This window comes from Palaemon carinicauda, chromosome 31 (assembly GCF_036898095.1).
Source record: "Palaemon carinicauda isolate YSFRI2023 chromosome 31, ASM3689809v2, whole genome shotgun sequence".
NCBI lineage: Eukaryota > Metazoa > Arthropoda > Malacostraca > Decapoda > Palaemonidae > Palaemon > Palaemon carinicauda.
This window is the reverse complement of record NC_090755.1, coordinates 19,725,823-19,751,073: the sequence shown is the minus strand read 5'-3', so window position 1 is coordinate 19,751,073 and position 25,251 is coordinate 19,725,823. Positions and strand designations below refer to the sequence as shown.

Sequence of the window (25,251 nt, the reverse complement as noted above, 5' to 3'; positions counted from 1 at the left end):
ATGAATAAAGACAACAGATCTCAGACTAAAGTCATGCAAAATTTTAAGGGTATCAAACCTCCCCATGGTATCATATGCTATTTCCTGATCAAAAAATAGTCATATGACGTTTGGAATCACATGACTCACAAACAGAAGACTCTAGAGCAGTGGTTCTCAAACTATGGGTCGCGACCCAAAGTTGGGTCGCGAGATCAATTTTGATGGGTCGCAGGGACACAGGAACATTATCATGCTTTCAGTGTTTCAGTGTATTTCAGTTGCTTAATTGAATTATTCTTCTTTAACCACAAATTACTTTTGTTATGTATGTTCATCTTCCCCCCACCTCCCTCCTCCTGGGCCCCATGTAATGGTGTCTCTGACAGGAAAGACTCCTGTATCAAACGCGTATGTTGGAGGAACAAGCTTAACCCCGAGCATGATATGAGATGCAGCCTTACGACAATGATTCCACGATTTGACAAACTGGTAAACGAGAAGCAGCACCATGGATCCCATTAATTTAGTTTTGTGGATGAAAAACAGTGCCATGAATTCTATTAATTTAGCTTTGTGAATTAAAAGCAGTGCCATAGATTCTATTAATTTAGTTTTGTGAATTAAAAGCAGTGCCATGGATTCTATTAATATAGTTTTGGGAACGAAAAGCAGTGCCATGAATCCTGTTCGTTTAGTTTTGTGAAAAGGAAAAGCAGTGCCATAAATCCCACTAGTTTAGTTTTGTGAATGATAAGCTGTACACATTATTTTTTTTCCAAAATAAAGTGTATATATCATTGCATGTTTTCTTTCTCTTCACTTTACTCTGGGTCGCGAAGGAATGAAATGTTTCAAATAGGGTCGCTCATGAAAAAGTTTGAGAACCACTGCTCTAGAGAGACAAGTACATCCATAGTTAAGTGAAATCTCCCCAGCCCATACTGCACTGGTGATAAAAATCCCTTCTTTTCTATTATTCACACAAGACTTGCATTGACCATCTTTTCTATGATTTTTCCATAAACAACAAGTCATTGCAATTGGTTGGTAGCTTGCAGCGAAAATTTTGTCCTTACCAGGTTTTGAATTGCTAAAATAATGGCCAGTTCCAAATCCATTGGGAAACTAAAGTCTTGCCATAAAGTAGGCCCTCTGTATTCGGAAATTCTATCTTTGCAGTTCCAGTTATTCGTGGTTCAGAGATTCTTATAATATCTAGTTTTAAATATTAGCATTCAGGACTGCTGTGCACAGCCCAACGTTTTCACTTCTTGGCACCCGGATTTTGTGCCGTTTCCCTCCCTGCACATAGCAGTAATGAAAAATACATAAATATACATGACAAATTTATAGCTAACACATGTAAACTATTCAGTGATACTGTTTGCATAGAAATTTGTTATATACAAACAAGTGTTTTGTTGTTACTTATGCACTGGGTGGTGTGACACGACTTTCATGTTATGAGTCATACTACCTTGTACTGAAACTGTTAATAAAGGACAATTACCTCTGGAAAGAAGTATGAACTACAATACTGTAATAGAAACCAGAAAACAATGTAGTGCATTACAATGGGTTACCTACTGCATTCAGCAACCGCATCTGTTTTTCAAGAGTTTTATGAGTTGACCCACCCTTAAGCACCAAGTATTCACAGATTCTCAATCTTCATAGGTATCTTTGTTAGCTAGCCCCAATTAGGAGGGCTGACTGTATTCAGTTAATACTACTTATAAGAAAAATTTTAGCGCTATTACGTAAGTAAGAGATTGTATGTCACCTCTTTTTATGTGAAGTTGAGTTATTTGTTCTTCTTTACATCTATAAAGGTAGCCTGGAAAGTCTTCTGTTGGGATACTCTCAAAATAATCAGCCAGTGACTTACTCACTTCCAAGACATTATTAATACTGTATACTGACCATTGCTTTTTAACATAGGTGAAGGAATTGGAGTATACTTGCTAGCAACTTTATGAATTTTCCTCCAAATGGCATTACCTGGGGTTCCTTTATTCACTAAAGAAACAAAAGATGACGATGACTGATGCCTTAGCTGCATTTACTGCTCATCAACTGTGCTCTGCACTTTGTGTAAGTTACAATATTCTGTTCCGTGAGATTTCTGCGGCACCTTGTTAATGACTTCTGTACGCCAGCCACAACTCTTCTCAAAGGTAACTACAACTTGATTTGTCAATATTTCTATTTTTATAAATATTCTAAATTTCTATCAATTGTTCATGTTGAGTTTTAATTTGCTCTTTATATTATATTACAAACCTTTAAAAATATGTGTACTGTATGCACATTTATGGACAACGCTAAGTGATCTTTCTTTATTTCTTATGGGAAATTTTTTTTTGGTATATGAGCTTGCTCCTGGAATAGATTAAACTAGAAAACCAAGGCACCGATATATGTTTTTTATGCTACTAATGTATACTGTTCTTATTTATGTGAATAATATAGGTTATTAAATTTGGGCTTCGGTTAGGGTTTGGAATAGCCTGGCATTGATTAAGGGTAGGAGATTGCCTTTATCCACATTTTGCAAACGTACGCCACCCCTTGGAACTATTGATATGGAGAGGGAAAATTTGACATTGCTTTATGATGAACCTCACTCATACATCAATCATTAAGATAGATAATATCAAACCCAACCTGTAAACACTATTACATTATTATACAATAGCATTCCAATGTATAGCATAATATTTCTTTCTCTAAATACTATTCAAGCAAATTAAAATGTCAGCTAGAAAGTGTCATGACTGCAGTAAATGGGTTACACACCTTGTCCTACTAATCTTCAGTAAATTTCTGTTATCAAAATTCATTCTGTCTTTCAACATGAATAAAAACAATACAATATTCTGTTCTTACCAATAAAAATAATAGGAGATCTTGTCGCGGCAACGGCTGAAAGTGCTCCACCACCTTTTGCATGGCCATCCAATTTTGTGATAATCACAGAACCTACATCTACCTTTTCCTTGAAAGCTTTGGCTTGCGACTCACAAGCCTGACCGATACTGGCATCCATGACGAAGATAATATTGTGTGGCCTCTGTTTAGGATTAGATCACAGTTATTAACAGGTTTATATTTCTAAAAAGATAAGACTGATGGTCTATATAAGTAGTAAAGTAAACTCCAAAAGGATTTCTGGACTACCACCAAACAGCATATTATTCAAGTTTAAATGTACAAATTGAATTATCATAACTATATGCCTATCTAAAAAAATGGTAAAACTGAGAAATTTAACAAAGAAAATTCTACACATACACTACTATATTACAGAGAAAATCATGAAGTTTCAAGAAATTAAGACTGAATGATTCATGAATACATATGATAACCAAATTTCTTTCTAAAAACAATTTTCCTATAAAACCAAAACTCATACATAAAACACATTTTAGGTCTATGTCTCATGAATAGTGCAGTTTTGTTCAACAAATACAGTAATAATAGTTTGGTTTTGTGCTAGATATATCACCTAGATCTTCAGGTTCACAGCAGTTAACTACCTCATTTTTCATACAGTCTAGAACAATGGTTGCAAGTTATAAAGTCAGTGAGGTTGAGAAAAAAGTACTTGTTCTATGAATGATGGGTTGATATGATTAAAATAAAATTTCTTTCATAAAAACTCACTTTACTTCACCTAAAACCCATACCACATTTCAGTCCAAACTGAAATCTAAGAGGGAGATTTAAGCCTTTGCTTATACCAGAATAGCAACTATGACTTGCAGGAGAGGAAGATAGATCTTTGGGACTGAAATAAGTATGGAATCCCAAGTCTCCAGTCAATACAAAGAGCTCATATGATAACAAAATAAGGCTATTGTAATGTGTAGCTATTAACTGGTTTAATTGACACAAACACCATATAAGTGCAATACACAGCAAATTGTTATAAAACAAAGTCTTAAATTCTTAGGATCCCAAATATCAATGTTAAAAAAAAGTTATTTTAATATAATTTATTTCTATACTCACCGGATGTTCATATTGTATCTCTATTAATTCAAGTTGTATTAATATTTACCTCTAAAACTAAAACATTTCACATTATCTTTCTTTTTAAAATGTTATTTTTATTAGTAAAATAAATTTTTGAATATACTTACCCGATAATCATGTAGCTGTCAACTCCGTTGCCCGACAGAATTCTATGGAGGGATACGCCAGCTATCACAATACTAGAAGGGGGTGTACTTACCAGCGCCACCTGTGGCCAGGTACTCAAGTACTTCTTGTTGACACCTCCTCAATTATTCCTCGGTCCACTGGTTCTCTATGGGGAGGAAGGGAGGGTCGATTAAATCATGATTATCGGGTAAGTATATTCAAAAATTTATTTTACTAATAAAAATAACATTTTTCAATATTAAACTTACCTGATAATCATGTAGCTGATTCACACCCAGGGGGCTGGGTGAAAACCAGTGTACAAGATTAAAGGATAGCTAAGTATCCCATATTTCATATAACAGTTATCTCAAATAACAATGAAATAATAAGTACCTGGTAAGGAAGTCGAATTGAACCGTTACTCTGCCTCTTTTTTAAGTTCGTCTTCCTTACTTAGCGCAGCGTTCCTCTTGGGAGGCTGAATCAACTCAAAGGTGCTAAAGTATACAGGGCTGCAACCCATACTAAAGGACCTCATCACAACCTTTAACCTCGGCGCTTCTCAAGAAAGAATTGACCACCCGCCAAATCAACAAGGATGTGGAAGGCTTCTTAGCCGACCGTACAACCCATAAAAAGTATTCAAGAGAAAGGTTAAAAGGTTATGGGATTATGGGAATGTAGTGGCTGAGCCCTCGCCTACTACTGCATTCGTTGCTACGAATGGTCCCAGGGTGTAGCAGTACTCGTAAAGAGACTGGACATCTTTGAGATAGAATGATGCGAACACTGACTTGCTTCTCCAATAGGTTGCATCCATAACACTCTGCAGAGAATGGCTCTGTTTGAAGGCCACTGAAGTAGCCACAGCTCCCACTTCATGTGTCCTTACCTTCAGCAAAGCAAGGTCTTCTTCCTTCAGATGAGAATGTGTTTCTCTAATCAGAAGCCTGAATAGTAAGAAACTGAGTTCTTAGAACTTGGAAAAGAAGGTTTCTTGATAGCACACTATAAGGCTTCTGATTGTCCTTGTAAAGGTTAAGACCTTTTTAGATAGTACCTAAGAGCTCTAACTGGGCAAAGTACTCTCTTCAGATCATTCCCCACCAAGTTGGACAGGCTTGGGATCTCGAACGACTTAGGCCAAGGACGTGAAGGAAGCTCGTTTAGCAAAAACCGAGCTGCAAGGAACATGTAGCCGTTTCAGATGTGAAAACAATGATCCTGCTGAAGGCGTGGATCTCACTTACTCTTTTAGCTGTTGTCAAGCACACGAGGAAAAGAGTTTTTAATGTGAGGTCCTAAAAAGAGGCTGATTGGAGAGGTTCAAATCTTGATGACATAAGGAACCTTAGGACCACGTCTAGATTCCAGCCTGGAGTGGACAACCGACGTTCCTTTGAGGTCTCAAAAGACCTAGGGAGGTCCTGTAGATCTTTGTTGGTGGAAAGATCCAAGCCTCTGTGGCGGAAAACCGCTGCCAACATACTTCTGTAACCCTTGATCGTAGGAGCTGAAAGGGATCTTACTTTCCTTAGATATAACAGGAAGTCAGCAATCTGGGTTACAGTGGTACTGGTTGAGGAAACTGCATTGGTCTTGTACCAGCTACGGAAGACTTCCCCTTGAGACTGATAGATTCTGAGAGTGGATGTTCTCCTTGCTTTGGCAATCGCTCTGGCTGCCTCCTTCGAAAAGCCCCTAGCTCTTGAGAGTCTTTCGAAAGTCTGAAGGCAGTCAGACGAAGAGCGTGGAGGATTGGGTGTACCTTCTTTACGTGAGGTAGACTTAGAAGGTTCACTCCTAGAGGAAGAGTCCTGGGAATGTCGACCAGCCATTGCAGTACCTCTAAGAACCATTCTCTCGCGGGCCAGAGCGGAGCCAACCAACGTCAGCCGTGTCCCTTTGTGAGAGGAGAACTTCTGAAGTACCCTGTTGACAACCTTGAACGGCGGGAATGCATACAGGTCGAGATGGAACCAATCCAGCAGAAAAGCATCCACGTGAACTGCTGCTGGGTCTGGAATCGGAGAACAATACAACAGGAGTCTCTAGGTTATCGAGGTAGTGAACAGATCTATGGTTGGCTGACCCCACAGGGCCCAAAGTCTGCTGCAAACATTCTTGAGAAGGGTCCACTCTGTGGGGATGACCTGACCCTTCCGTCTGAGGTGATCTGCCATGACATTCATACCGCCCTGAATGAACCTCGTTACCAGTTAGCTTTCGATCTTTAGACCAGATGAGTAAGTCCCTTGCGATCTAGAACAACTTCCACGAAAGAGTCCCTCCCTGCTTGAAGATGTAAGCCAGGGCTGTGGTGTTGTCAGAGTCCACCTCCACCACTTTGTTAAGCTGGAGGGACTTGAAGTTTATCAAGGCCAGAATAACCGCCAACAACTCCTTGCAATTGATGTGAAGTGTCCTTTGCTCCTGATTCCATGTTCCCGAGCATTCTTGTCCGTCCAAAGTCGCACCCCAGCCCGTGTCTGATGCGTCCGAGAGGAGACGGCGGTCGTGTTTCTGAACAGCCAAATAGACTTCCTTGAGAAGAAAGCTGTTCTTACACCACGCGAGAGAAGACCTCCTCTCTTCGGAAACAGGAACTGAGACCGTCTCTAGCGTCATGTCCTTTATCCAGTGAGCAACTAGATGATACTGAAGGGGGGGGGAGGTGGAGTCTCCCTAACACGATGAACAGGGCCAGCGATGAAAGTGTCCCTGTTAGACTCATCCACTACCTGACTGAGCATCGGTTCCTTCTCAGCATGCTCTGGATGCATTCTAGGGCTTGGAAGATCCTTGGGGCCGACGGAAAAGTCCGAAAAGCTCGACTCTGAAGATCCATACCCAAGGAGACAATGGTCTGGGATGGGACGAGCTGAGACTCCTCAAAATTGACCAGGAGGCCCAGTTCCTTGGTCAGATCCATAGTCCATTTGAAAATCTCCAGACAGCGACGACTTGTGGGAGCTCTTAAAAGCCAGTCGTCTGACGGAGCCGGACACAAGATCATGGTACTGCTGCACAGTCTGTGAACTGTCAATCATGGGCAAGCGAGGAAGTACAGTGACAACCCGAATCTGTCTAGACTGTCTGGGTCGTACAGACAACTCCTTATCGGGTTGCTGAGGTTGCCGCACTGCGTCACAACAAGTCACTTCTGTTGGTTGTTGAACGTCTTCCCCGTGACACATTGACTCCGTAAACAAAAAATCCTCTAACAAGGACTAAGCTTGGACTGCATGTCTTGCAACACAGCTCAAGGTCTATGGGAGCAGGTATGGTAACAGACGGGATTAGCGACTGAAGTGGAACCATTACCTTCCCTGGAAGCATGTTATGCTTAAATAAAAGTCCATAAGAGGCTATGCAGCTAAAGGCTCCCTCCAAATGACAGAGTCCTCAAGGGAATATCAGAAGGAGGGAGAAAAGAACTTTCTCATCTACAGGGACCATATCCTAGAAAAGCTAAGTTCTCTCAGTGAGGGTTCACTGGTGCAAAAGCAGCAGACTAGAAGGCAACGTTATGAAACTGCTTGACAGTCTAGTGAGTTGGCAACAACCAAAGATGTGTGACTGAGAAGCATGCGGTAAGGTATGCAGAGCATGTTGTATGCAGAGTATGCTGTATGCAGAGCATGCTGTATGTAGAGCATGTTGTATGCAGAGCATGCTGAATGCAGAGCATGCTGTATGCAGAGCATGTTGTATGCAGAGCATGCTGTATGCAGAGCATGCTGTATGCAGAGCATGTTGTATGCAGAGCATGCTGTATGCAGAGCATGCTGAATGTAGAGCATGAGTAAGCAGAGCATGCTGTAAGCAGAGCATGCTGTATGTAGAGCATGCTGTAAGGTAAGCAGAGCGTGTGCATGGCGTTTAACATTTCTCAGAAATTCCATGACCAGTGCTAGAGTGCTTTATGCATGCTTGCATGGGGTTTTAATATCAACATAATATTTACCTTACATTCATAACTCATGATTCATATTTTTGCCATATTTTGCGATATTGTTAAAAATATATTGCAAGGAATACAAATATATTTTTATAAGTAATACAAATAACCTCCATTATCATAAGGTTTGAAAATGGAGGTAAGGTATGCTGAACAGCAGAGTCAGAACGAGCTGGAACAACAATAGTTGTGGTTTCCTCTTCAAGACTCTGTTGAGGGAACACCTGAGGCTCAGTCTGCAAAGGCTGAATAAAAGACAAGCAGAAGGAAGGCGCATGGGTGGAGGAGGCTGACTCCTAGCATGAGTGGTTGAACCCAAGGGTTGCGCTTGCTGAGCGGTTGGCGGAAGCGGAGTAGCAAGTTCCAGTTCCTGTGGTGTGAGCGGAGCGCGATGAGGTAGAGGCTGCGCAGAACAAGATAAATGTCTTGCAAGCTGAGGCTCCTGAGGCGCAAGGCTAAGGTGTTGTGGTGCTTGCCTTGTGGAGGGTTGAGCTCGCTGCAGCGAGAGCTGAGGAGACTGACTCATGGACGGGAGAGGTTGTTGTACCTCAACCGAGTGTTGCATCACTGGTGGAGCAGCAAGTGGAGGCGGAGGAAGAGAGGTATAATCCTCCTGATCCCATTGTAAAGGTTGCCTTAAGGAAGGCGGAGGCTGAACACCACTGGGAACAGCAAACTCAGAACGTGGCTCAACATCGTACGCCTGGCAGGTGGTACTGCGATCAGGCGGAGCGAGCGCAGGCGGAGCGAGCGCAGGCGGAGGCGGAGGAGCAACACTCTCAGCCCGACACTCACGCATCAAGTCCGAAAGCTGTGCTTGCATGGACTGTAGTAGAGTCCACTTGGGGTCGGCAGACACTAAGGTCTGCTGAGGTAAAGCCTTAACAGCAGAGATCTGTTGCGGCAGAACCTTACTCCTCTTAGGCGGAGTGCATTCAACTGATGACTGAGGAGAGTCAGAGCTAACCCAATGACTGCATCCGGGTTGTTGAACTCTAACTTCGTACGTCTGGCATAGGTCTGGAATTTACGTTTAAGAGGTCTTGAGACCTGAGACCAGCGTTTTCTCCCCTATATTTCTTCTGCAGACGAGCAAAATAAGGGCTCAATCGTCTGCGGGTGGGAGTGACGGTCTCGGTAAGACACGCCCACAACCACCGAGGATACTTCTGTGCGCCGATCAAGGCCTGCTGAACCCTTTTGTCCTTCGACATTGCTTCTCCCCTGGGCTTGGGAGCTTGCAAGAGGTCCCGGACTGGGAGGACGACTGGCGCGCACAGAAGTACCCTCACGCAAAACACTGACACACTTTGCGCTAATCACTTATCACTTTGATTTTCTGTTTGCACTTATTTCACTGAACTCGAAACTTTAAGTGGTTTGTACCTGAAACACGCAATTCTATCCTTTCTCAAAAGTTAGTAATTGCGAAAACAGAATTACAATGTAACAGAAAAATCTAATGAAAGATAAATAATTCAGTGGCTGGAAAGAGACTAAACACTAGATCACTCTAGAAACGTTTACCTTCTTCCCCTAAAGAGACTAGGGAGAAGAGCAAAAACGATAACAACGTTACTCGCTTGAATGAAACGTTTATCCTCCTCTTTCTCCCTCCATCTCTATCTCTCTCTCTCTCTCTCTCTCTCTTGACTTAGAACCTGAGAGAAGAGCCCAATCATATATATCGTTAAAACATATTATTGTTAAAGGAAAAAACTGAAATATTTCCCAAAATGAAAAGTTCCTTTATTAGGATTAAAACCATTAAGTTAAGAAAGAATGAACAAAACGCTAGACACGGTTACTCTTACTGCAACGTGAAACCGTGAAAATTCTTTCTCTATCGTAACGATAGAGCGCAAGTTGAACGTTCTGAACGTCAACAACTGCAGAGACAAAACAAAACGTTAGTTCAACTTTGAAAACAGTACTAGACTATCAAAGAAATTCTTTCAAAGACATTAAAATAGCATAATATGTTAACAGGTAAAACCGAAATGACGGGCTCAATGTTAATTAACTTCGGTACCAAGAAAAGACCGCCTACTATTAGGAAGGTCGAATATAAACAAATATAAAAATTAATTTTAATAAGTTTATAATAAAAGGAAGTTAATCGAAGAGGCCTATAAGAGGCGGAGAGATAAAAAATAAATCTATAACTTTTGTTAAGCAAAATTAAGAAAGAGAGTCTATACTCTCTTAGACACCAACACTTCCGTCTAAGGGAAGGGTCGGCCATTTAAAGGTGAAAGAGAGTTCATACTCTCTTCGTCACCATAATTAATCAAATTAATTCCAAAAGCTAACTAAGCTAATATAGAAGTTTCCAGTAAAGCGACAGCCGAAATCAAAGAGAAATACTTCACCAAAGTCGTGAAAATACTCCAAGAACATAGCGTATCCCAGAACGTCTTGCCGGAAGCACGACAGAGGAATAATTGAGGAGGTGTCAACAAGAAGTACTTGAGTACCTGGCCACAGGTGGCGCTGGTAAGTACACCCCCTTCTAGTATTGTGATAGCTGGCGTATCCCTCCATAGAATTCTGTCGGGCAACGGAGTTGACAGCTACATGATTATCGGGTAAGTTTAATATTGAAAAAAAGTACAGTAATGAGACAGTAATTTAGAGCAGGGGTTCCTAATCTTTGACACTTGAGGTACAGCTAGGACAATTTATCTCATCACAAGGAACTCCCAAATAATTAAAATATATATATATATATATATATATACATCCTTAGCAAAAGGTCAGGAGGTGTATGTTGCGTTTATGGATCTGGAGAAAGCGTATGATAAGAGTTGATAGGGAAGCAATGTGGAATGTGATGAGGTTATATGGAGTTGGAATATATATATATATATATATATACCTCCTTAGCAAAAGGTCAGGAGGTGTATGTTGCGTTTATGGATCTGGAGAAAGCGTATGATAAGAGTTGATAGGGAAGCAATGTGGAATGTGATGAGGTTATATGGAGTTGGAATATATATATATACTGTATATATATATATATATATATATACCTCCTTAGCAAAAGGTCAGGAGGTGTATGTTGCGTTTATGGATCTGGAGAAAGCGTATGATAAGAGTTGATAGGGAAGCAATGTGGAAAGTGATGATGTTATATGGAGTTGGTTGAAGGTTGTTGCAAGCTGTGAAAAGTTTCTACAAAGGTAGTAAAGCTTGTGTTAGGATAGGAAATGAAGTGAGTGATTGGTTTCCGGTGAGAGTGGGGCTGAGACAGGGATGTGTGATGTCGCCGTGGTTGTTTAACTTGTATGTTGATGGAGTGGTGAGAGAGGTGAATGCTCGAGTGCTTGGAGAGGATTAAAACTGGTAGACGAGAATGACCATGAATGGGAGGTAAATCAGTCGTTGTTTGCGGATGATACTGTACTGGTTGCAGACACAGAAGAGAAGCTTGCCGATTAGTGACAGAATTAGGAAGAGTGTGTGAGAGAAGGAAGTTGAGAGTTAATGTGGGTAAGAGTAAGGTTATGAGATGTACGAGAAGGGAAGGTGGTGCAAGGTTGAATGTCATGTTGAATGGAGAGTTACTTGAGGAGGTGGATCAGTTTAAGTACTTGGGGTCTGTTGTTGCAGCAAATGGTGGATTGGAAGCAGATGTACGTCAAGGAGTGAATGAAGGTTGCAAAGTGTTGGGGGCAGTTAAGGGAGTAGTAAAAAATAGAGGGTTGGGCATGAATGTTAAGAGAGTTCTATATGAGAAAGTGATTGTACAAACTGTGATGTATGGATCGGAGTTGTGGGGAATGAAAGTGATAGAGAGACAGAAATTGAATGTGTTTGAGATGAAGTGTCTAAGGAGAATGGCTGGTGTATCTCGAGTAGATAGGGTTAGGAATGAAGTAGTGAGGGTGAGAATGGGTGTAAGAAATGAGTTAGCAGCTAGAGTGGATATGAATGTGTTGAGTTGGTTTGGCCATGTTGAGAGAATGGAAAATGGCTGTCTGCTAAAGAAGGTGATGAATGCAAGAGTTGATGGGAGAAGTAAAAGAGAAAAGCCAAGGTTTGGGTGGATGGATGGAGTGAAGAAAGCTCTGGGTGATAGGAGGATAGATGTGAGAGAGGAAAGAGAGCGTGCTAGAAATAGGAATGAATGGCGAGCGATTGTGACGCGGTTCCTGTAGGCCCTGCTGCTTCCTCTGATGCCTTAGATGACCACGGAGGGTAGCAGCAGTAGGGGATTCAACATTATGAAGCTTCATCTGTGGTGGATAACGAGGGAGGGTGGGCTGTGGCACCCTAGCAGTACCAGCTGAACTCGGTTGAGTCCCTTGTTAGGCTGGGAGGAACGTAGAGAGTAGAGGTCCCCCTTTTTAGTTTTTGTTTCATTTGTTGATGTCGGCTACTCCCCAAAATTGGGGGAAGTGCCTTGGTATATGTATGTATATGTATGTGTATGTATATATATATATATATATATAGATATATATATATATATATATAAATATATATATATATATATATATATTATATATATATATATATATATAGATAGATAGATAGATAGATACATATACACGTATAAAATTATCAATAATAATAATTCTATTACACAACTATAACTTTGGCCAAGCTAAGCCAAGCCATAAGAAATTACTTTGATTTTGAAAATTTAATAATTTTAATAGTAATAATAAATTTTAAATTTAGTAATTTTAACAATTTTAAAGAATACACACACATCTATATACAGAATAATATATATATATATATATATATACACCGTGCTAGGTGGTATATCTTAGCAATCCATGTTTGCCAACGGTTATACTCGTATAAGTGAATAAGCAACTTGGTGGAGTAATGAGAGGTTTGGATGTGGGGGAAATGGCCCCCTAAATCTCAATGAAGTCACTGGCAGCAGGGTGACGGATGGGTTTAAGGCGATGGACAAACGGTCTCTTCGGCTTCTACTCCTGATGCCTGGCGGTTGATCTTACTGGAATTAGTATGGACCGGTAGAGGTGAATTTCCTTAGTTAGATAGGCACTGCGCATCACAAGGATCTGGCTATCCTTTGATGTATCTAGCCAATGAATCCTCTATGGATTTAGTCAGTCATGGATAAAGAAGATAAAAAAGAATGGCCCCAGTCCCGGGCGTAGCGGGGTGCTAAGAATCTCCCGGTTTATAAATACTAAAGACGAATTGAAAATAAGTAATTGGAATGTTAGAACCATGAATCAGATTGGAAAGTTACAGCAAGTGGAGAGTGAATTCATGAAATATAGTTTGGATATCTTGGCCCTGAGTGAAACATGTTGTAAGGGGATTGGTAAGGAAACTTTAGACCAAGGGAATATATATATTTACTCAGAAAGATCAGATGGAGCTGGAAGAGAAAGGGTAGGAATGATGATGACACCAAGAGCAGAAAAGGCATTAACTGAGTGAAGAGCTTTAAATAGTAGATTGTTACTAGCAAAGTTCAAATCAAAGCAGTGCATTTTGAGTATTATAGTTTGCTATGCCCCAACAAATGATTCCCCTGAAGAAAGGAAAGATGAATACTATGAAGAACTGCAGAGGATAATAGATGAGATCCCTGAGAGATATGAAAATTGTGATTGGCGCCTTCAATGCTCAAAGTTGGAAGAAATAATCAATGGATACAGAATGTGATGGATGTCGAGGGTCTTGGCAAAGTTGCAAATGAAAATGGAGCATATTTCGTAAGTTTCTGTTCAGCAAACAATCTTGTCATTGGAGGTACTCTGTTCCAATATAAGAACATACACAAGTATACATGGAGTTCACCATGTGGCAATTACAAAAATCAGATAGATCACATTGCCATTGATAAAGAGAGAAGGAGGACTCTGAGAAATGTAAGAAGCTATAGAGGTGCAGATATTGGTAGTGATCACCAGCTCCTCATTGCCACACTGAAAGCACCCAACATTAAGATAGATAGAATACCTAGGTTTGATACAACTAAGCTTCTAGAGGAAGAGCACAGAGAAACATTTGCAATTGAATGAAGGAATCGATTTGCAGCCTTAGAGACTTTAAGAGACAAAGAACAGACAATTAATGAAGAATCGTGTGATATTAAGAACATTTATCAGTCAGTTGGTAGTGAAGTCTTGGGATAAACAGTTACAAGGAGAAAGCCATGGATATCAAATGATACTTGGGATAATATAAAAAGAGAAAAAGACAGAAATTGATTGTTGAAAGTTTTTGAGGAAGTAATGACAATTACAAGGTAGAGCATGCTAAGTATTCCAGTATTGACAGCAAGGTCAAAAGAAAAGCCAGGAATAAGTGGACAGAGTATTTAGACAGAAAACGGATGAGGCCAACAAAGATATGAATTCAGGAAGTGGCTGTGGTGTGAGAATTGCTCATAGAGTTATTAATGAACTCTCGACTGGGGCAAAGAAGAAGAAGCATATACCCATCAAAAAGAGAGATGGCTCTGTTATTGCAACAGAAGATGAAGAAAGACAATGTTAGATGGAACACTTTAGTGAGGTTATGAATAGGATATATGAAAAGAATAATTTGATTGATATACCTGAAGCTGATGAAGACCTTGATGTGCCCATAAATGAATTCAGTGTGTTTGAAGTCGAAGCTATCCTAAAAAAACTAAAGAGATGGAAAGCCTCTGGATACGATGGAATAACTGCCGAAATGATGCAGGCTGAAAATGAAGTGACTCCCAGACTACTTACAAGATTATTTTGTAGAATGTGGCATGAAGAGGAAAAACCTGATGAATGGGAGTTAGGAGTGTTGGTGAAAATAGCTAAAAAGGAAGACCTGACTGATTGCAATAATTACAGATGCATAACACTTACGTCAGTTGTTATGAAAATATATAGTATGCTTATTCTTAAGAGACTGGAGAGAAAGATTGAAGAAAAGCTGAGATGAACAAGCAGGATTTAGAAAAGGTAGAAGTTGCACTGACCAAATTTTCATTTTGAGACATGTTGTAGAGCAATGCGTGGAATATAGAAATCCCCTTTTGATGGTATTTGTGGACTATGAAAAAGCCTTTGATAGTGTGCACCGGCCAATTTTGTGGAGAATCCTGCGTTATTATGGAATTCCTCTTAAATATGTATATTTGATTAAGTCTGTTCATGAGCATAGCAAGTGCAAAGTTAATGTTAATGGGGTCTTATCAAGTGAGTTTCCAGTGAACAGCGGAGTACTCCAAGGGAATGTGTTGTCACCTATGTTGTTTATTCTCCTCATGGACTTTGTAATGTGTAGAACAGTCAGAGATGGTGGAGAAGGATTGGACTGGATTGGTGATAGGAATTTAGCAGACCTAGAGTATGCTGATGATGTTGTCCTTCTTAGCAGAAAACCACAGGTTTTGCAATGCTTGCTTACCAGAATGCATGAAATATCACACAAGGTGGGGCTGAAGATAAATAGAAGAAAGACAGAGATGGTGAGAACAGAGTATGCAATGGAAGATGAAATATCAATGAAAGGAGAAAGGATTAATGAGGTAGAATCATTTAAGTATTTAGGAACAATGATCTTCAATACAGGGTCTTTAGAATTAAAGTTTAGTGAAAGATTGAAAAATGCAAATCAGACAATAGCTAGGTTAAATAAAATTTGGAAATCAAATTGCTTAAAATTTCATATGAAAATCAGACTAAATATCAGTTTAGTGAGATCATTGTTACTCTATGGACATGAGTCATGGTATGACAATGAAACAATCTCAAATAGATTTAGTAGATTTGAGAATGAAGCCATCAGAAGGATATTGGGAGTTAAATGGCAGGACAGGATTAGAAATGAAACTATAAGAGTGATTAATCGAGTATTATGTGGATGATATCATGATGAGGGGTAGATGGAGATGGTTTAGGCATACTCTTCGCACTCCCCAAGAGAGATTAGTTCACCAAACGCTTAACTGGGCTCCACAAGGCACTAAAAGAATTGGAAGACCAAGGCCTACATGGCTTAGGACTATAAAGCGCGAAGTAGTTGATGAACTGAGAAGTATTGAATTAAAAGCTCAAGACACAGACGACTAGCGAAATCTAACCGAGGCCCTTTGCGTCAATAGATGATGATGATGATGAGATATATATATACATATATACATATATAATATATATATATATATATATATACACAGTATATATATATATATATATATATGTATATATATATATATACACACACACTCACACACAAGTCAATATACAATATGATAGGTTGTGATGGTGGTTACTTTTAAAAAAATTGCCAAAAAAATTGTAAACTAAGGGGTGCAGTAAGTCAGAATATGCTATCTCCTGCAGGCCCAAGCAGGCCAGTGCTCCCTACCTCCAAACCGGCCCAGTACCCGCGGAAGCCCCCACACCCCATATCCCTCAGGTGAAATGCTGTGTTGCTCTATAAAATTAACTTTGATGGTTTATTACAAAATAACAAAGTGGATGAGGGATAAAATATTTGGATGATACATGCACAAAGTTAGTACAAAGGCATTGGTGATTTTATGCATTAGATTCTTAAACATAGCATTTTTGTCAAGATAGCCACACAACGGGACTGGTGTAAAATGACATTGCCGCATTTCTTGGGTTGAGAGTCTTTACAGTTCTCTTCAATGGGAATGCCTGCCACTGAACAGGAGGCCATTATCTACACCCAGCACATGGGGATTATTATAAACAATCATGCCCACTACAAATAGAACAGAGTATGTGGGTCGACACCAACTTTTGACATACATCTGTTGCAGTATCCACTTTTCTGTGGGCACATATGTACATCTTACTTCATCTCTAAGATGTTAGATGAAATCAACACACAATCAAACTGTAAGTAAAAGATGAATTTAACAGCCGTTCCAGCTCTACTGGAGACGTCCTGTATACATATTTCAAAGTAAGAAAGTTTTGTTTATATATCTAAGAACAAATACATATCAAAAGAACGGAAGCAAAGCAAGAAAGACAGTATAGGTTGAAGAAGTCATCAAATGACCAACAATGTAACGGAGCAACCTAATATAAAAACTTCAATGATGATAATATTAAAAAATTTTGTACTACATATCAATCCTAATAACATACAGAACTAATATTTTTTTAATAATACTCACACAGGCATTAGATATTTGCAACATCTCTTCAAACAATGAGTCCTCTTGTTTGTGTCTTCCTGAGGTATCAATGATGACAATTTCAAACCCTTCTTCTTTAAATTTTTCTACGCCATCAACTGCTATTACAACTGGGTCAACCTCCGTGTAACTGAGGAAATAATTAATATAATATTATCAACACTAAATTGCTCAGATTACAATCCCATGTGAAGTAACCAAATCCTATACAGCAGGTTCAAATAGTTTTAAACCACAATAAAATTCACCGGATGCCATATCACTGCAATTATCTATCGTTTATCACTACTGTACAGTATAAAATCACTAATCTTTTGAAGTAATCTGTATTATTTTTAACTATATAAACGTATGTCCTTTAATAAGAGTATTATAACTTCCCTGAAGCTGGAATGACTGTTTCATCTATAAATGAGGTAGTTAGTAGTAGCTGGAACGTGGAGGATAGGCCTGTCTGCTCACCAGGTAGAGTAACCTTCACTTTGACGTAAATTTAGGACTTTTGTTAAGGAGGGCAATGTTATTTAACAGACTAAGGTTTGAATAGTTAGGAAAAATATAAATTACTTTAAAAATATGTGATTAGTTCCTACACAAATACAACCTTTGTCATTTAATAAAGATTCATTCTTAGGAGAGAGGAAGTCCGTGAAACCTGGCTGGTTTACTAGGCTGGGAAATGCCAAAGCCCTTTGGCCCTGTGGAGGAGTGAAGTGCTGTTAACCTCCTATCAACCGGAGCCTGAAGATGACACAGGTGTTAGATTAGGTCCCTACCAGGACACTGGTAGGCGGTCGAGGAAGAACCTATATCCATAAGGATAACTTGTCTGAATGTGAGATCATTATGAGAAATGGGTTTGCATACATTTCATCCACCCTCCCCCTAATCTGGGAAGATGGGGGAGATGCTTCAATACATACCTTGTCTGTATAGAAAAATTACTCAGTCACGAGGCTAATCTGCATTCAGCGCCCGGTCCAGAATATAACGGAACGACTGGTCCACACCTAAAGAAGGCAATGTCAGACATTCTTACCTCTCCAAGACTTACATTGCAACTGCTATCTTAAACAAGATGATCCCTATCTGAAGATGGAGCTAGATTCGCAACATGAAATAAAGGGACCCCACTGGTCCTACTCTGTTCCTCTGGGCATTGCACGTATCCACACGAACATTCCTCCTGTCAGGAATGAATCTTGGGTACAGTTTTATCACATTGTCGGCTGCCCTGGTGCATACCTGTTTACCCAATCGCAAGAAGTCTGTGAAAGTACCCCTTTGTACCAACCGTGTGTCACACAATTGTACATAATTCCTATTGTATATATTATGCTTGTATGTGCGCTCTTCCCTCGCACTAAAAAGAACCTGAATGATCATGTCTCCGGTTTTGCTCTGAACTTTGTCTGTCCCTCGAACATGCCATGTCCTGTTGCCTTGCCGTTTTGTATATAAAGAAGAGTGTTCCTTAATATATAACTCAGTCTATTGCATCCTGCCTTTGAGTTCACAACCTTCTCCCTCCTTTGTCACATTGGTGACCCCGGAGTGACTCGCTCCTCCCCCCACCCTCCACCTCTCACCGTTACTATGACGCCGTCAACGCATACCTTCTGCAGCAGTACTCGCCGTCGCCAGCCGCCGTATAGCAACGCTTTTTCAGCTCTCTCAACAACTGTTGGGGACCAAAGGGCTTCGCTCACCCTCGGAAAATGACCAGTATCACTCGCCTGCAACCTGCCGCAGACGGCTCTCCTCGTGATGTGAACCCACTTCATGACTTTCAAACCTCCATCAACGCCTCCACTCGTGACGAAGAGGTCATCTAATCAACTTCAACCGAAGCTGATATGAATGCCGTAGGACACGCCTATGAATGCCGTAGGACACACGCCTATGAATCCCGTAGGCCTATGAATGCCGTAGGATATACTCGCCTATGAATGCCGTAGGCCTATGAATGCCGTAGGACACACTCGCCCATGAATGCCGTAGGACACACACGCCTATGAATGCCGTAGGACACACTCGCCTACCCCGTGACGAGCCGGAGCGGCAACACAGCCAACCATCATCCACCACTTACTCGCACCCCAACCAACGACTTCTACAGCCACTCACTGCTGCTCATCGGCGCAGTTGTTACTATTACCTCTCCAGATTCAGGGCACCTATTTAACATGTTCAGTATGTCATTTTTAGAGGGGGAGCCATGTACCAACCGTGTGTCACACAATTGTACATAATTCCTATTGTATATATTATGCTTGTATGTGCGCTCTTCCCTCGCACTAAAAAGAACCTGAATGATCATGTCTCCGGTTTTGCTCTGAACTTTGTCTGTCCCTCGAACATGCCATGTCCTGTTGCCTTGCCGTTTTGTATATAAAGAAGAGTGTTCCTTAATATATAACTCGGTCTATTGCATCCTGCCTTTGAGTTCACAACCTTCTCCCTCCTTTGTCACACCTTTGATTGTAAACGCATGTCACGAAATTGGAGTTATTCTACTTTAATGCTACCAGGTGACTTATCTGACCTGTTGGAAAGTTAGCAAGCCAATATTATTGCTTGGACTTCCAGTATATTGTAAAAATGACAAATTCGGAGATAATTTGTATTTTTTCCCTAACTAATACAAACCTGGAGTTATTTATGTGGATATTCTTTCAGCGGCAACTGGAGGTAGCCATTAGACTTTAATTAAGAGGTGGCAACCTTGCCTAACCACTAAGCGGGTAGGCAAGGGGTGGCTGGGGGTGACCCAGCCGCCTCTATATATACTCTTACAGCAGTGAGACGTCACTTTTTATTGCAGGCAGGACTTCTAGGGGACAGGTGACGGCAGGCCACTTTATATAAATAACTCCAGGTTTGTATTAGTTTGGGAAAAATACAAATTATCTCCGAATTTGTCATTTGTTCCCATGTAACAAACTTTCCGTTATTTATGTGGATGACTCACTCTTAGGACATTGACCCGGTTTTTCCTAGTACAGTATATGACTGTGGTCTAGGGAAAACTTTGGCATCTCACTGAAATGTACAAAGTGAGTATACTCGCGGCCTTTGCAATTTCGTAAAATAGAGGTTGCTAGATGTATGAACGACTGAATTTAAATAGGAAAAACAACAAGAAGTATCCCATTGCTCCTTCGCAGAAAGCTTTGGGGACGTGGACATTATAAAAATTTTATGACATACACTAGGCTACACAAGGGAAGTGATAATTACCTGCAGAGGTTGAAGGCAGCTTGCAGAGGGATCTATGGTGCTGTGCCCAAGGGAGGGGAAGATGAAGAAAGGAAAGCCAGACATTCTTCTCATTCATCCCAAGCTTAACCAGGGTAACCAATGCCCTCAACCAGATGCTACTTGTTCATCAAGGAGCTTGAGGTATCTTAAACCACTTGTTGAGCAGCCAACATAGGACCGATAGTAAACGTATCGAGCCTCCTGTGGGTCACGTCTTTGAGGTGATGGGCTGGGAATGTGGTTTGTCTTTTCCATATACCCGCTTGGAGAACCTGCAACATGGAAAAGCTGCGTTTAAATGCCAGGGAAGTACTGATTAGCCTGATGTAATGGGCGTTAGGTCGACAAGCCTGAGGAGGATCCGGAGCCAAGGCTCTTTTGATCACTTGGCGAATCCAGGAGGAAACTGTGTTCATTGTGATCCTCCTCTTTACTCTCCCTGAACTAACAGAGATGTTAGTCTGGGCCGTGTAGCTGCAGTGCGTTTAAGATAATATCTCAAACTCCTCACTGGGCAAAGTAACAGCTAATCTGGGTCTTTGGTTACAGAACAAAGACTCGCAATCTGAAAGGGCCTAAATCTATGGTCCATCACCCCCATATTTGGAGTCTTGGCAATAAACTCAGGGATGAAGATGAGCGTCACTTCCCCCCCATCCCCTTGAATGGGCGATGTCATATGAGAGGCCATGAAGTTCACTGACTCTCTCTACTGAGGCTAAAGCGAGCAGGAACGCCGTCTTCAAAGTGAGATTTTGGTCAGTTGCCTGGTGTAATGGTTTGAGGGACCTCAAGATGCGAACCACGTTCCAAGGAGGAGGCCTGATCTTTGACTGGGGGCAAGTGATCTCATAGCTCCGTATGAGTAAAGAAAGCTCCAATGAAGATGAAATGTAGTCTCCTTTCAGCTTGAAGGCAATGCTTAAGGCTGAGCGATAGCCTTTCACCACCGATACTGAAAGGAGCTTCTCCTCCAGAAGGTATACAAGAAACTAAGCTATTAATGGAATAGTGGCATCGAGTGACAAGGTATTACTTCCACGACACCGACCACAGAAGACTCCATTTTGCCTGGTAGACCAAGGCTAAGGACCTACGCAAGTGTCCGGTATTTCGTTCCGCAACTTGTCGTGAAAAGCCCTTCTGAGAGAGGAGACGCTGGATAGTCTCCGGTCTTGTGGAAGATGTTTGTGTGTGGCTGTTTGATTAGATCTGGTCGTGGGAGAAGTTCTCTTAGTAGATCTACAAGTAGTTGCCGGAAGTCTGGGAACCACTCTGCGTGATGCCATATCGGAGCTACAAGGGTCATCATCAGATCTTTGGACTCTCTTGTTTTGTTGAGCAGTCTTCTCATCAGACAAAACGGGGGAAAGGCGTACACATCGATGTTGTCCCACCGTTGTTGAAATGCATCTTGACAGAGCCTGAGGGTCCGGGACTAGAGAACAGTACAGCGGAATCTTGCTGTTCAGTGATGTTGCAAACAGGTCTACAGTCGGGGAACCCCACAAAGTCAGGACTTTATTGGCTATCTGACGATTTAAAGACCATTCGGAGCCTACTACCCGAGTCGCTCTGCTCAGATTGTTAGTGAGCACATTCCTCTTGCCAGCAATGAAGCAAGCTGATAGAGCCACCGAAATGTTCTTCTGACCATCTGAGGATCTTTACTGGAAGATGGCATAGAGGCTGCAGAAAGGTACCGCCCTGTTTGTTTATGCAAGCCACTACTGTGGTGTTGTCGCTTATCAATACCACAGAGTGACCTGGCAGAAACTGTTGGAACTGATGAAGAGCCAGGTAGGCCGCTCTCATCTCTTAGAAGATTTATGTGCTGGTACCTTTCTGATTCTGACCAAAGGCCGAAGATTATATGGTGCAGTAGGTGAGCCCACCACCCTTCTTTTGATGCATCTGGGAAGAGCATGCAATCCGTAGGGGGAACAAGAAGATTCTGACCTTGTCGAAGGTTTTCGTCTACTATCCACCAACTCAAATACGTCACCTGATCCTGAGTTATGGGAACTCGGGTGTCCGGTGGGTCGGAGTGTTGGTTCCACACGGACTTTAGCTGCCATTGCAGGGATCTTATCCTGAGGCGGCCGTTTGGAACAAGACGGATGAGAGAGGTAAGGTGGCCTAACAGTCTCAACCAACGAGAGGCCGGAAGAACTTCTTTCCTGAGGAAGGGAGCAGCCACTTCCTTCAGCTGGTGTACTCTTTCGTCTGATGGGAAGACTTTCTCTAGGACGGTGTCTATGATCATTCCGAGGTATACCAGTCTCTGTAATGGTTGCAGTGATGACTTCTTGTGATTTATCAGGACCCCTAGATCCTGACAAAACTCAAGAAGCATATCTAGGTGGCGAAGAAGTGTCGTCTCCGAGTCTGCTAGGATCAGCCAGTAATCCAGATATCTGAGAAGACAGATGCCGTTCCTGTGAGCCCAAGATGACACTAGGGAGAACACTCTGGTAAAAACCTGAGGGGCTGTCGCAAGACCGAAGCATAGAACCTTGAACTGGTATGTCTTTACCTTGTGAATGAATCTTAGATATTTCTTTGAAGACTAATGTATTGGGATCTGGAAGTATGGGACCTTCAGATCCAGTGTGCACATGAAGTCCCTTGGACGTACCGCTTGGATGACCTTGTCTGCTGTTTCCCTTCTGAACTGAGTCTGTTGGACAAACTTGTTTAGAGGGAAGAGATCGTGACTGGTCTCCAGCCTCCGTGGTCCTCCTTTTCACCAAAAAAATCCGACTTTAAAAGCCTGGAGACTTGTCCACTACCTCTTGGAGAGTACCCTTCTGCAGCACGGTCTGGACTTCGGCCCTGAGGGCCAGCTCCTTTGCCGATCCCTAGATGTCTAGATGCACTGGATCCCAATAACCTAGGGCGATTACATCGACCGTCCAGGGATCTGCCCTGTGAAGCTGTAATCTCTGCCAGCAGAACTGTAGGCATCCTTCAACAGATGGTAGGTGATGAGGAATACCATTCCTACTGGGAGGAGCCACCGCCCTTGCTTCCCATCTTTACTCAGAAGGACTTGGACCCTTTTTGTCCCTTGGACTGAAAGGGCCGCTTAGACATCTTAGAAGGTCCCGAGGACCTAGAAGTTGACTGGTTAGAAGAAGGTGCTTGCTGAGGCTGAGAAGACTGGGAAGGTCTACAGTACAAAGGCAAAGGCATTTTACGAATTTTGAAAAATGACAAGAAAATGGAAAGTTTGATTTTTGGAAGACATAATCTCACATCTGAATTATTTTAATATAAAACTGCAAGGAGAAAACACCATCTTCAACTTACTTGATCTCAGCAATTCCAGCTTTCCAGAAAAATATTCAAATTTCTTAACAACGATACTCAGAGCCAACTTTTCCATTTTCTCAAACCTTTGGAGCAATGTAAAGATGAAACAATTACTAAATATGTTCAATTTATTTAGAAGATGATCAATAAGTTCAAAGTATGCTTTGGTGACTTTGTTCTTGGAAAACAGTTGGTGCTGTTCATTCAAAACCCTTTTATAGTGACTGATATCACAGAATTTTCACTTAAAGCAAATCTCACCAGCAAATGGGTAGATGCTGAAAAAATCTAACTGGAACTTATTGACGTTCAAGATAATATAGAGCTGAAACAAGTACTCTCTGATTGTGCACCAGAAACATTATGGTCAAAGGAAGGATCCCCTGCTAATTTTCCTACCCTTCACAGATTAGCAGTGCAAATTCTCACAATGTTTGGCTCCACTTACTGCTTTGAGTCTGCTTTCTCAACTATGAACTTTGTAAAGAACATGTTCTGCTCCTGTATGACCAGTGAACACCTCCACCACTGTCTTCGACTCACCATTACACCATTTGTACCAAGATTTCAGGAACTAACAAGAAGCAAGACGTGCAATTTCTCTCACTAAAGTCTTGCTCTGGTGTTGATTTTTTCCATTAGAGGATTCTTCATTTTATTTTCTAAGAGGAAAAGTTCATATCCTGTTAAGTTTTCATACCCTGTTATCAGATTAATTATTTTATTTTAATGATATCGTGTAATAAAAATTTCCGGAGACCTAAGCATACATTAGAACTTGTCTAACAGGACCTTTCCTCATAATAGTTTGGTAGCACTGCTCTATAGTGCCATACTGGAAACAGCTGGAATAAGCTTGAATATTTGTCAAAGTCTTCACCCAGTTGAAGAACTTCTGTCTTCATTGATGGTCCATATCAAAGTGACTACTCAGTGAGCAAGAGCAGGGGAGGGAAGTTCTCCTCTCCTGGCCCGTAACCACAGGCCAACAACCTACATCTTGTAATAAAATTATAACTGCCGTATTCCAGGTTCACTGTTATCATTCTCCTATGTAAAGGACAATGGTTTGTATATGTACAGTAACAAAAACATTTATGAATGACAGATGGGAATTCAGACATAAAATGGGCATGATAGAAGAGATCTCATTAAATGTTTAACAGTAAATAAATGTCCTACATCAATACAATTAATAAAAATGGATTCCTACATTAGATTATCAATTCCTTACCTGCCATAAAATGGAATACGTGCTTTTGTACAATTCTGTTTTACTTGATCATAAGCACCAGCCCTGAAAGTATCTGCACACACCATGCACGTCTTCCAACCTTTCCTCATATAGTAGTAGGCTAACTTTGTACATGTTGTGGTTTTACCTGAACCCTGCGGATTATAATGAACATCATACAATACAGTACTTCAATAT

General features: G+C 41.1%; 1 protein-coding gene across 2 annotated transcripts in view; it reads right to left on the bottom strand.

The window, feature by feature from the left end:
* Positions 1 to 25,251, bottom strand: part of Srp54k (signal recognition particle 54k) — an 81,776-nt gene that overhangs the window by 35,448 nt on the left and 21,077 nt on the right. For both annotated transcript variants that reach the window (XM_068355005.1, XM_068355006.1), the window contains exons 3-5: positions 25,054 to 25,208; positions 17,223 to 17,373; positions 2,872 to 3,055 (exon numbers count right to left, since the gene is read on the bottom strand). In XM_068355005.1, coding sequence (XP_068211106.1) covers positions 2,872 to 3,055; positions 17,223 to 17,373; positions 25,054 to 25,208 — 490 coding nt within the window. The remainder of the gene's footprint in view (positions 1 to 2,871; positions 3,056 to 17,222; positions 17,374 to 25,053; positions 25,209 to 25,251) is intronic.